Source organism: Arctopsyche grandis, chromosome 13, assembly GCF_051622035.1.
Source record: "Arctopsyche grandis isolate Sample6627 chromosome 13, ASM5162203v2, whole genome shotgun sequence".
NCBI lineage: Eukaryota > Metazoa > Arthropoda > Insecta > Trichoptera > Hydropsychidae > Arctopsyche > Arctopsyche grandis.
In genome coordinates, this window is record NC_135367.1 from 28,940,460 (window position 1) to 28,954,370 (window position 13,911).

General features: G+C 35.7%; 2 protein-coding genes across 4 annotated transcripts in view; both read right to left on the bottom strand.

Annotated features, from left to right (window-relative positions):
• Positions 1-1,782: 1,782 nt before the first annotated feature.
• LOC143920681 (uncharacterized) lies at positions 1,783-6,532 on the bottom strand. The gene is made up of 2 exons (XM_077443615.1): positions 6,426-6,532; positions 1,783-5,793 (listed from the first exon to the last, which is right to left on the bottom strand). The coding sequence occupies exon 2, from the start codon at positions 5,787-5,789 to the stop codon at positions 2,229-2,231; it is 3,561 nt and encodes a 1,186-aa protein (XP_077299741.1). The 5' UTR covers positions 5,790-5,793; positions 6,426-6,532; the 3' UTR covers positions 1,783-2,228.
• Positions 6,533-10,195: 3,663 nt separating this feature from the next.
• Positions 10,196-13,911, bottom strand: part of lobo (coiled-coil domain-containing protein lost boys) — a 108,570-nt gene continuing 104,854 nt past the window's right edge. For all 3 annotated transcript variants that reach the window (XM_077443618.1, XM_077443617.1, XM_077443619.1), the window contains 11 exons: positions 13,659-13,877; positions 12,210-12,390; positions 11,994-12,141; positions 11,805-11,914; positions 11,578-11,725; positions 11,453-11,504; positions 11,173-11,385; positions 10,881-11,102; positions 10,622-10,804; positions 10,459-10,550; positions 10,196-10,379 (listed from right to left, as the gene is read on the bottom strand). In XM_077443618.1, coding sequence (XP_077299744.1) covers positions 10,268-10,379; positions 10,459-10,550; positions 10,622-10,804; positions 10,881-11,102; positions 11,173-11,385; positions 11,453-11,504; positions 11,578-11,725; positions 11,805-11,914; positions 11,994-12,141; positions 12,210-12,390; positions 13,659-13,877 — 1,680 coding nt within the window. In that variant the 3' untranslated portion in view covers positions 10,196-10,267. The remainder of the gene's footprint in view (positions 10,380-10,458; positions 10,551-10,621; positions 10,805-10,880; positions 11,103-11,172; positions 11,386-11,452; positions 11,505-11,577; positions 11,726-11,804; positions 11,915-11,993; positions 12,142-12,209; positions 12,391-13,658; positions 13,878-13,911) is intronic.

The window sequence follows — 13,911 nt, forward strand, 5'->3', positions numbered from 1 at the left end:
TTCTTAAGCTATGGAAGAGGTATCGAAACTTTGTTGATTTTGGTATTTTTTGCAACCTGCGCACAACTTGATAAGATGGCGTCAAGTTTCTGACAGCATCCCGTCACTGTTGTATTTTTATATTGACAATTGTGAAAAAAAGATGTATATAAATAAAAAAATATATGTAAAACCGAAAGAAGTATTCTATTGTTTTACCCGTTGGGTTTAAATGACTGGTCCAAGAAAGCAGAAACAAGTAAAATTACAGTAAATACATTCTTTCATATCAGACTATCGATGAATTTTTCTCCAAACACCTTTGTAACTGAATGTCAAAAAGAATTCTTTCCACAGAACCTAATAGAAAAAAAATACACGAGTTCAATCTGCAAAATTTCAAATCCTTCGTAGTAACTGGAAACAGGTTTTCAAGAGCTCCAGCTCAGTTGAGAAACAATTGAAGGATCTGAAAGATTTTTCTAGTAATATCTTTATTAAAATATGTAATCACACATGTGGAATTTTACATTAAATATAAATTTCGTTTCAAATTATTAAACTCTGCCTTAATTATAAATATTACATATAAACTTGTTTGAAACTATATACTTATTATTGCTCCAAATTCAAAAAAATTGTAGACGCAAAGGCAAGTTAAGTTGGATTAGGTTATAAGTTAATATATAAATTTGTTCTAACATTTTGTAAAACCATATTTTGGCACCATCCGGTGAAACTTATCAATATTTGAGTAAATAAATAATGTATAATGTAATATGTAAAAATGTACATAAATCACAAACATATGCAGAAATGTGAATTCAACTTCAATAAAAAGCAAAAAAACATAAAGAAATGCCATTATAATGGTGTAAAAAAATTCAATTTCTGCCAAAGGACAATACTGTATCATAGTTTTGACGGTACATCATCTTCACTGTTATATCATCATGGGATGAAATTTCCTTTAATAAAATATCAAACATAGCCGCAGTTTCAGCATCGTCACGATAAACGTAAGTCGGCATTAAATTCAAAACTAAAATCATAAATGGTCTAGTTTTATTCTCGGTCAGCATCATTTGCTTGATGAAATAAAGATTGAGTTCAATATTTCTTCCGTGGTGGTCGAGAACTTCGGCCAGTATGGTCGAAAAGAGCCCCAACACCTCACTGCCATACGTACTAATGAAAAATTCAAACAGTCGCACCACACCACCTGCAAACTTCTGCAAGAATTCTATGGTCTCGGGACAGTTTACGACAAGTTTATCTTCGAACGGCTTCTCCAAAGACTCCACGTAAGACATAACGAGCAAATAATGCAACATGATATCAGGAATTGCTTCAAACGGAAGCACAGATTTTATCATTTCATACAAGCTTTTCAAAAGAACCAACGGATTCACTGTAAATTTGCATCGCACTGCCTCCTTACAAAAAGCTTTCAAGGAATTCTTAATACTCGCTCGGTATTTAAACTGAGTTTCGTGGTCGGTATTCCAGTGTTGCTTTATGATGTGGTGATGGTGCAAAATTCCGCCACATGCTTACTTTGAGCCTCCAGCGACTTTGCCTGTAGCAAATAGGATACATAAAAAATCTAAAGAGGACCTATGACCAATCTATTAGTCTGGTCCATTAAAAATAACTCTTCATGCGACACCTGATGGAAAAAATCACACGAGTGCAATCTGCAAAATTTCAAATCCTTGTATGTAGTAACAAGTCATCAAGCTCAATTGAGAGACGATTGAAGGATAAGGAGAATATTATAAAATAAACAACGATTTTTCTAGTAACATATGTTTATTAAAAATATGTGATCACACAAATGAAATTGTGCATTAATTATAAATTTCTTTTCAAATGATTTAACTATAAATAGGTATATATAAAATTTCTTGTTTGAAACCATTATTTTTTTTATTGCTCCAAATTCAAAAAAATTGTAGACGCTAAAGCAAGGCAAATTTAATAAGGTTAATACAGAATGCTACAGCAAAATCTAGCACTTGTTTTTTTAACTCTTCTAATACCTATATTTTTAATATAATCGAATTATAATATCCACCGTAATCCAATTTAAGGCACCATCCGTGAAACTTAACAATGTACATAAAAAATATATATTTTGTAAGCTTAAGCAAAAATGTGAATTCAACTTCGATAAAAAGCAGAAAATACCTAAAATACATTATAAAAAATAAATGCCATTATAATTAATTATAATACTGTAAAATCATTCAATTTATGAAAAAAGACAATGCTGTTTCATAGTTCTGACCGTACACCATCTTCACCGTCATATCATCATGGGACGAAATTTCCTTTAACAGAATATCATAAATAGCTGCAGTTTCTGCATCGTTACGATCGATTTGAGTTGGCATCAGACCCAAAACCAAAATCATAAATGATCTAGTTTTATTCTCGGTCAGCATCATTTGCTTGATGAAATAAAGATTAAGCTTAATATTCCTTCCGTGATGGTCAAGAACTTCGGCCAGTATAGTCGAAAAGAGCCCCAACACCTCGCTGCCATATGTACTAATGAAAAATTCAAACAGTCTCACCACCCCACCTGCAAACTTCTGCAGGAATTCAATGGTCTCCGGACAGTTTACGACAAGCTTATCTTCGAACGGCTTCTCCAAAGACTCCACGAAAGACATAACGAGCAAATAATGCAACATTATATCAGGAATGACTTCAAACGGCAGCACCGATTTAATCATCTCATGCAAACTTTTCAAAAGAGCCAACGGATTCACCGTAAATTTACATCTCACTGCCACCGTACAGAAAGCCTTCAAGAAATTCCTAATACTCGTTCTGTATTTAAACTGAGTTTCGTGGACGGTATTCCAGTGTTGCTTTATGTACGATGCGGTGATGGTGCAAAATTCCGCCACATGCTTACTTTGAGCCTCCAGCGATTTTGCCTGTAGCAAATAGAATACGCAAAAAGTCGAAAGAGCACCGACGACAGATTTATCAGTCTGGTCCATCAAATTCAAATATTCCTTGGTGAGAATCTCGCACAATTCTTCGCTCATATGTTCTATGTTTCTAGATATGCCATATACTAAATTACTTTGCATGAAATCAACGTCAAGTATTCGCTTCTCCAGTGACTTCAAAGTATTCCAAGAGACTTGGCAGTAATCCGACAAAAACTGAGGTTTTACGGAATCAACTGCATGCAAGTAATGGAAGAGATTTTTATCGCATTCTTGAAAGCTTTCGTAAAAGATTTTCAGCATGTCAAATGCGACAGAACACATCTCTAGATTCGTCTCTTTTGTGAAAATCTTGAATGTACGTTGACATAATACATCCCTAATTGAGCTGTTCTTTTCAATTTTCCACATTTCTTCAAATATAGACAAAACTTCACGCTTTGGGAGCAAAAAATGCGATAATCGAATTGAATGCTTCTTGACTGAAACGGGCTTCCTAGCTAATTCTTTCACAAAAGCACACGTTTCAATTCCAGACTTTCTATAGCACAACGACAACAGGGAAGGTAGCCCAAATTTGAAATAGTCTTCCTTGACAAATATTAAAACAGTTTCAAAAGATATGGGTGGATTAACATATTTAAATGTCTCTATCAGCTCTTGCGTTCTCTTATATTCAACCTGACCCTCGTCTGACAGTACTATCTTCGCCATTGATGGTACATAATCCTTTAAATATTCGTCGTAATTATCAAGTAGCAGCGACAGGTTTATAATCAAGCCTGCGAATTTATCTGACCGTTCCGTCTCATAATTGGCAATATCCCTCTCCAAACGTTCTTTGATAGTGCGTCCTAAAGTATCGTTCATGTATGCTCGAATTCGACGATATTCCCTGATATAATTTTGAATCCCATGTGTAATAGGGGTGTATTCCATCACTGTATCAATATTGTCAAAAATCACTTTGGAGTTGTGAGTTAAAGCATTTCTGAAAATGTGCTGGTCGAAAGCGTATTTGAATATATCTTCTATAAACATTGCTTTCGTTTCGGCGTGACTGGATAAAATTCTCAAAATGTAATGGAAACGTTTATTCTTCGACGTTTCCGACCATAATTTAACTACCTCCAAAAGCCAAGGATGATCGTTTATAGATCTGACGGTGTTACTTTTATCATTCTTCTTTAGATAAGATTCGAGGACTAGTTCAATTTTTAACACAACATCATCAGTCATTGGTTGATTCAATATTAAGAACTTATACTTTTCCATGAATACATTCAGTATTCTAGTTTCCAACTCGGGATTGTCGGTGAGTAAGTTCAATTTATTTAAATTATATTCCATCATCACATCGATCACAGATTCAAATTCGATATTGTTGATTATTCTGTAATGAATCGATTGTTCCAAAATGGTTGCGAGGAAATATTGACGGTGATACTTTTTGATTTCATCGTTGAACATTATGACTTTCATCATTTCGTCAATGACTTCCCAATGCTCTGTCGATAGTGTATGTAAAGGGAATGTCGTCTGAAGATGATCGACGAACCGGTATCGTAAGTTTTCTTGATCATTCCTGTGCCGTTTAGCGACATACTTCAAAACATTAAGCAGAGCAACAGTATCGTTGTGTGCTTTGCAGCAATCAATCATCGAGGTTAATAGTGTAATCCTCTTGTCGATGTTCGGAGTACTGTTATTAAGTTCTATGAAACGTTTAATAGCAAAATCTGTATTCATATACTTCAAATATCTCTCCTCTTGTTCTTTTTTGCGAGATATCATCTTCTTCGCCCATTCTTCTTTTAAGTCTACCGGTAAATGTATGACAAATTTCTCCGGGAAATCTTCAGTATCAAGAATGCTTTCATTTTTGTATGCTTTCTTGTATAATTTAATCAAATAACTGCACGCATACTCTGGTTTGAAATGCTTGAAAATATACTCTAATCCATATTTGTACTGTAATGTATCTCTCTTGGAAGGGAAAACATTTATTATGAATTGATCGCGCTCTTCGCCTTTCAGGACTTTAAGTAACGCTTCGATATTCAACGATCGGCTAATTTTCTCTGCATTTTCGATTACCAATTTCTTATCGCATTCCAATAAAATCAATGTCAATCTATATCCAAAGTTGAAGCTTGTCGGAAAATATCCCCTGGATTTGAAGATTTCGACAATTTCGGCAATGTAATCTCTAGCGATGAGTTCAAAAACTGAACCATAATCGACGGGAAGAAAACTCTGGGAATCAGCCCGGAAAATTGTTTTTACATATTCTACAATCAATTTTGGGTATTTGCGGTAAAGTTGCTTCAATTGATTCTCTGGGATATCTAAATTATTCACGCATAGTTGAGTTTTAATGAACTCTTCAGAACAAACGGACAACAGCTTAACTGCTATCGTATTGCTGTATTCTTCAGAAATCCTGACATAAAACCTCTCGGCCAATTCCGTATCTTTCAAATGAATTCCCAAATTTGTGATTATTTTACATCTTGTAGCATACGTTACATATGGAATAAGTTCAGTGAAGAAGTAATCAGGATTTACTATGTCCTTGTTGATGGTTCCTTCGAAGAACCACTTACATCTAAGAATCTTACTGACAACAATTTCATCTTCCGATTTGAGGAGGTTGCATACTATAGATGAATTTTTGAAACGATCTGCCAGTGCTGCCAAAAATATCTGATCCAATTGAGATTTCGTCGATAGAGAAGCGATATAGTCGGGTGTGAACTCTTCAGCGGTGACCTTCGCTATGAGTTGATTGAGGTTTCTATGCCGCTCCTTCATACAATCACCTTTCAACAATTTTTCAATCATAGTTCTGAAACACAATTATTATACAATAAATTATATAATTAAACATCAGGTTTTGAAATTATCTTTAATTTTATACAACTATCAACTGATAGTCGGAATGTATATATTTTATATATGTATATATTTTATATTCAAAATTCAGATTACCTAAACACAACCTGCTTTAGATCGTCGACTTTAGAGAGTCTTTAATTAATATTAGGTATTAGATGTATTATGAGCATTTGTAAGAATTGTAAATAGGTTTTTGAGCTCTATTTCCTATTATGCTTACATTAACATTAGAATAATATAATACTATGATTACTAACAAAATTAAATTAAAATTGTAAAATAGAAAATGATCAGTAGATCAGTAACTATTAAAATAGATATAAGATGTATTGTCAACATAATTTAGTCACAATAAAAAACATTTAAAAATCAATTTTTTTTCAAAAGTAGCGAAAAATCTGAGCATTACTACAAAATGCTAACATGATTAATTTATGAACTGTCAAATCAAGTTTACAATATATATTTGACCTGTCATTATTTTTTGACGATGAGTCATACCTGTGCAATAATTGAATATATGTAGCAGACAAAACTTGGATAAGAACAAAGTGTAAAAAAGTGTTAGAGTATTGTATTTACAGAATAATAGAGATTTTCCAGAGTATAGATGATTTCACCGGCCGGCACAAACTAAAACAGCTTGACTTTGACAAATGACTGCTGTCATGCAGGGCTGCCACAACAAACGTGTCAACCACTAAAGGGTAACAATTGTTTGGAGAAATACTGTGTACAGTCGTTTAAAATTACAAAATAAACCCTGCTACCTTCTTAAGTACAAAGTATGCCCTCAATGACACTCTTCTTTATTCATATTTAACAAAAATATATTAATCACCTTAAATATATACATTACCTCATATTAAGCATTTCATTAGATGATAAACCAGTAGAAGTAATAAATAATTATTTATATTTCTTCTTCTTGTTAATACTATAGGGCGGGTTAAAGGTTTGGACCGTTCCCCGGCCTATGAAAATTCAGTTGTATTTTGAAGAGGATCTTTATTACTCGATTAATACAGGTGTATTTGTATGTACAGCGAAGTAGGTAGGGGATTCGCTGGAACGAGCCAGGTCGAGTTCCTGAAGCTCACTGGCATCTGAGGACGATGCGCTGGTTTATAAAGTTGTTGCTTGAGTAACGTGTAGCTGGGCTGGTGAGATCGCGTTCTGGAAGATTCTGTGGCGGCTCGCTATACGACATGGTCGAGTTTGGTCACCTTCCTGCGAGTGGGAATCAACTCGGCTGGGTTCGGAGAGCGGCTACTCACTCTGCCTTCAGCTGTCATAAATAAAACACGTGCAATAACATGCCAGTTGTCTCATTCGGTCATCCCCCATAACTGGTGACCCCCGACATCGAGCCACGCAGCCTCGATTAATTCAGCATGCCGCTGCTCATCCCTGCCTCGCCGAGCCAGGCGGGAAAGCTACCCGCCGCGCTGCCATCGCCATCGACACAGCACGTCGCGGCCCGCGGGTGACAATAAACGAGCAGACACGGCTACCTACCTACCTACCGACTGGAGTCCAGCCACAACGTCGATGACAGGTGCTTAAAAAATGGGGGAGCGAATGAGACGACGATCTTGACAGCTGGATGTGGAGTCATGCGCGATCCAGTACACATAGAACGGTCATCCAGCACCACCAAGACATACACCACCTCAGCACCATCATCATCATCAAGGCCCCGTCCGTCCCCACGAGCGTCGTCACGCCGAGACGGGCGGCAGCGCTACAACACCTCCACGAGCCACAACGACTCACGGTCCAGCTCGGAGTATCATCAACCACATCGATGCCCCTGCCGCCCCCGCCGCCCCACCAACCGATATCAGCCTCGGAAGAGCGGCGCCGGCGCAGCATCGCATCGGCGCGACTATCGGACGAGCCACCGTCCTGCTCGCGACGTCACCGCCCTCGAATGTACCGACCATTCAGGGCGGTACACCTACACAGCGGATGTCCCACGTCAACAATTTTTTTTCTCCTCACTCAACATTTTTTTTCTCTTTCTTTGTGTAACAATAATTGTTTTCCTTTTGTAAAATTTGTTTCTTTTGTAATTTTTGTATCGCTGATGCTGGGGGGGGGAGTGATGTGGCGGCTCGCTATACGACATGGTCGAGTTTGGTCACTTTCCTGCGAGTGGGAACCAACTCGGCTGGGTTCGGAGAGCGGCTACTCACTCTGCCTTCAGCTGCCATAAATAAAACACGTGCATTAACATGCCAGTCGTCTCATTCGGTCATCCCCCATAATTCCAACGGGGTCGAGGTCTTCCTTTGTGTTCTATGTTTGATGCTTAGTTGCGTAGCTTCTTGGGTTTCCCCATGTACTAGTGATTGCATATCTGGAGCGAGTCGAATCGCCTTTATGAGTAAGTTGGACGAAGTATTTCGGCCACTGCTGACTTTCGTGTACGAGAACAGGACGCGATGGTGTCATTTGTACAGATTAAGTTCAATGAGGGAAATATCATCGACTTAGTTTCGTATGGTACAAGTCGTGCTATATCCCTACTATCGGACGTTGGCGACCACCTCGTCGATTATTTGAAGATATCCGCATCGGTCTTCAGCGGCTCGGAACACCTCTTCGGTATATCGGTCCACATGCGCATGTTTCGAAGCCAAGATAACTTTTTCCTGCCAATCCATTTTTTTCCTTCTATTTTCCCCCATGGTTATCAAACGGTGAAATTCGTATTTTGGACCCCGTATCATGTGTCCGAGGTACTCCATCTTTCTCCGCTTGATGACAGAAACAAGTTCCCTGCCTCTCCCCATCATGCCGAGGACAGCTTCGTTTGATATCTTTTTGGTCCACGGAATCTTCAGCATACGCCTATAGACCCACATCTCAAAAGCTTCGATGCGGCTGATCATCTTGGTCTATAGAGTCCACGTCTCACATCCGTGTAGTAATACTGTCCAGACGTAGCTCTTTGCGAATCTCAACCGCGTATGAAGATAGAGATGCTTGTTTGTAAGCGCCGCCTTCATTTTTATGAATGTTGTTCTAGCCATCTCGATGCGGATTCTTAGATCTGCATCTGGGTCCATCTCTTCATTCAGCCAGGTACCCAGATATTTGAATCTTTTTACTCTTTCTATCACCTCTCCATACAACGTTAGATCACCGGTGTCTGTTTGCATTCTATCTACTATCATAAATTTTGTCTTCTTTAGATTTATGCGCAGACCTCTTCGATTGCTTTCTTAATGTTTATATTTATATTTAGGCCAAATAATTGACATGTCCGGTAGAAAAGATGAAGAGATAAAGAGACGTGTGAAATTGGGATGGAGTGCATTTGGGCGAGTGAATGTTGTTTTTAAATCAAAAATGCGACTCTGCCTGAAGAAAAAGATCTTCGATCAATGCGTTTTGCCAATGATGACGTATGGATGTGAAACTTGGACATTGAACGCCAAGATGGTACACAAAGTCCAATGCGCTCCGCTACAAATCTTTGCAAATGATGCGGCTGCATGCTCATTTCGCTACATGTGACTGCATGCTCATTTCATACTTTTGCCTTTTTAAATTTGCCAGAAAGATCCATCTCAATTTTAATAATTGCCAATCATTAATGCACATCGAAATGTCATCTGCGCAACCCAATGAATATCTCGTCTTTCGTACATGCTTAAATTCAAGCAGTCGAGAATTTCAGTCGAGTGATTTGTAGCAAACCCAGTCCAATGCACTCAAAGAAGTATGGAGTGCTGTATGCTCCGCATAACGAGGAAAGACAGGAAGCAGAACACGTGGGTGAGAAGTATGACAAGGGTAGTGGACATAGTGGATAGAGTAAAGAGACTAATATGGAAATGAGCGGGCCACGTGACTAGAAGAATGGACGAAAGGTGGAAAAAAGAAGTGCTTGAATGGTACCCGAGAGAATGCAAAAGGGTAAAAAGAAGACCGCGGGAAAGATGGGTAGACGAAATTAGGGAAATGTGTGGGGCGAGATGTATGAGAGTTGCGCAAAACAGAGACGATTGAAAGCGTATATATTGTTGGAGAGGCCTGAATAATATATTATCCAAAAATCAGTAGATTTCTATAAAGCTAGAGAGCAAATTAAAAAGGTTGACTATATAAATTAACAATGTTGAACCCATTTTTTTGTCCAAAAAGAAACCGACCGCCTATCCTTGTAATGACTAAAGCCCGGACCCTGGGGGGGCCGTTTATTGTTCAAATGTTGTAAATGCATTGTTAAAGGTTTGGCGAACCTTTTTTACAAAGCATTTACAACAATTGAACAATAAACGGCACGCTTCCGGTCCTACCTCTAGTAATGACATTTGACAAATGTATATTAAAACCATTTTGGACGACCAATTTTTCTTTATTTACTGTTTCTATTAATTTATAGTATGTACATATACATATATGAACGATGTTTAATCTTTATTTTCCAACAATGCCATCAAATTTTCATAACGACTCGCAGAAAGATTTTGTTGTCTTCCCAATTGACTTTCAATTGCTTCAATTTTGAACAAAAGCTCATTGCTGAAACATTAAATTTAATCAGTCATCAATTTCACCTAAAACATAAATATGTATGTACACACCGCACAGTTTGAAATACCTGTTTTCAAAATACTTCGTTTCCATTTCTGGTGTAAGAAAATACTTATTACTCAAATACCATATTTTCTCTTCTTTTAATTGTGAGACATACTAAAATTAAAAATTTTATATAATAAAAATTTGAAATAATAACAAAAATAAGCTTCTTCCTGTAAATTTACCATTTGATACGTTTCTTGTAATCTATTTTGCCTTGCAATCTGCATCTTTTTAAAATCTTCAATACATGATAACTTTGCAGACTCATTCAAAGTATCAATACCATCTTGTACTAAATAAGGTGTTCCAGGCCACATTCCAGATTCACTCATTTCTCTCTCAAACATTTGTTTCTCTTGTGTTTCCTTTTATTTTATTAATATTAAAATTAATAATATTTTACTGACTATTATAAAAATGCATTATATTAATTATTGTAACCTTTTTATTTAAGCTATCTTTAGCTTTTTCATTCCTTTCCGTGTTGAACAAAGGGACCGAAAGTGAAGGACTATCCAATTCTTCGAGACGATTAGCTAAATATGATTTCAATTTGTTTTCGAATTTCACCACGTGTGTTTCAGTCTTTAGCATATCATCTCTACATTTGCAAAGCAATTCGTACAACTCTAATTCGTTAAGAGTCTTCGCATCCGAGTTTACCTGATAATGTTTTATTCGTTTACTATTAAGCTAACAACATTGAACATTTACACATTTAATAATTTGTAACCTCATAAATTTGAATTGAATCAGGATTATACTTTAAAAACTCTCCCATATCAGTCACATATGGTATATTAAAGGTCTTGGTGGATTTTAAAAACGAATTATCTCCATAATGATAAACCAATTTAACTTTACTCTCATTTATAATGAAATGCTTCTCACACACGTCTTCCAATGCAGAAATATTAGTGTTTCGTTCGAATGTTTCAAGCACAGACTAAAAATAAATTAAAAAACATTTGGAATAATTATATAAGTATTTACTTAATAAAACTGTTACTTACTTGCAATCCACCACCAGAATTTACGTCATATTTTATTTCTCGCAAACATAACCTTAAAATTTAGTTTAATTATGAATCGTTAATATTTTCATTATAATACGAAACTATATCATTATTAATATAACCTGTCCGATCTATCATTATAATATTCGGTAATTGAAGAAGGAGATGTTACAACTTTTAGCAAATTATCAGGATGAGACTCTTGGAAGAATTCTATAATTCTATTCGTTTTTAAAGTATCCGTGTTGTCATTTATTTCATACTGATGTACTGTAATTAATTACAAAATAATATATTATATCATATTGTATCATAAACGATCAGCTAAAGATAAATAATCAAATCAAACATTTCAGATAATCTTCTCTTCCCCTTTTGAATACTTCAGTTACGAAATTTGTAGTTTGATCGAATAATCTCTTCATTAAATAATCAGAACGGTGTTCATACCATTCATACCTGTCATAAAAAAAAATTAAACAATTTCATCATGTATGTATATAATATAATAGAAACATTATACAAATTAGTTGAGCACCAATTTAGCGGAATGGTATAATCGTAATCTTCATATTCGACTAATTTTTTGATCAAACCATCACTTCTCGAATACGGTGCATGTTTTTCTAAAATGGCCTTTTTGTACTGAATAGTTTTTTTTCCGCTTGGATATCTTTGTTCAAAATCTACTTCAACAAAAAAACATTTGTATGTACGTATTTTATAAACTAAATAGATTTTCACAGTTACCCACCTGATATTGATATATCTAACTTTTCTACCCAACTCGAGGGCATGTCGAGATGTTTTTCTGCTACATAATTTTCTGCTGCTTCTTCTGATAGTTCTATCGGCTCTTCGCAAAGTAGACGCTCCCAATAATCAGGATTGGTTAAAACAAAATTTGTAGGACTTTTCAAATTTGCCAAATTTACCTATAATTTATTTTATATTAAAAACGAATTTTAAAAGCGCCTTTTTGAGATATAAACACTATATTTACAAACTATTGCGTATGGCTAGAAGGGTGTTTCCATCGATTATTTTATCTTTCCAGACATTAAAGATACGATTTGATATATTCATACAGTACGATAACCTTTACTAGCTTCCTAGAGATTGCAAAACCATATGGATATAAAAATCACTGAGCTTTAGTTGATCAATATTTCAATATTTTCATACAAACATTAAGTAGTGAAATGCAATTCGAGATCATATCGAAACAACCTAAACTGCGTTTGGTAAAAGATCAACCAAAGTTATGATCAACCAAAGAACTAAGATCAACCAAAGAACAAAGTTATGATCAAAGTTATGAACAAAGTTATGGAAAAAGTTATGAACAAAGTTATGAATAAAGTTATGAACAAAGTTATGATCAACCAAAGAACAATGTTATGATCAACCAAAGTTTGTTATAATCAACCAAAGAACTGTTGCAAAAGTTTTTTTTTTGTAATAAAGCTATGACATTTGGTAAAGAATTTCTACGAGCAATAAATCGTCACGATAAGTTGTACCAGTTGGGAGATGAAGCACATTGTCTGTGGGCCGTATAAATAAGTGGCAAGCAAGCATACTTACATTGCATTACATATTATATATGTATGTACATATGTTCCTATACATAAAAATCTCTATGAGGCCCTTTTCAAAGAAAAGCTGAAGCTTCCGCGAACGAGTTCTATAATTTTAATTTTAATTATGAATAGATTTTCAACAAACTTCATCGAAATTTTATAAATTTCTTATACAAACTCACATATATTAAAATATTCATCAAGTAACGAAAACCCTAAGGGACTAAGCTCAACTATGTTCTGGGGAAATAAAATATAGAGTGGAAAAAGAAAAAGTTATAGGCGTTTGAACAATTAAAATCTGACATAGCGAGATGGTGGCGAAAAGGGTTATAAAGTAAGAATACGCTAAAACGAACAAACTGGACGAACAGTCTGAACGATCAATTCAGACGATAGACGTCAGGAAGAAATACGAGGGAGTATTTCCAAACTTGTCTATTACGATTTTTTTCACCATCATAATTGCGGACGTCATTTCCAATTACATTGATGACCAAACCGAGAAAAATGGCAAAGTATGAAAACGATCGGATAAGAGCCAAAATTTTTTTTGACTAGTGATCGTAAGTGAAAGTACGAAGAGGTTACTAATTAGTAAAAATGGCATGGATACTCACGTAATAATTTTCATGATTGTACACACTTTCCACATTTAAGTATTCCGAATGTGCGATATCATATTTAAAACCACTCGATGGTTCTATGTAAAATGGATATTTTTCGACTTCGTTAAGATCAACATCGTTTCTATTGGAAAATCTAGATTTGGCGAGCACCAACACCCACGAATGCACTCTCCAACCGTGAAGATTGTCCGAGGGTGGTTTCTCCAATTCCTGCTAATAAAGATCAATCAATAATCTAATGATT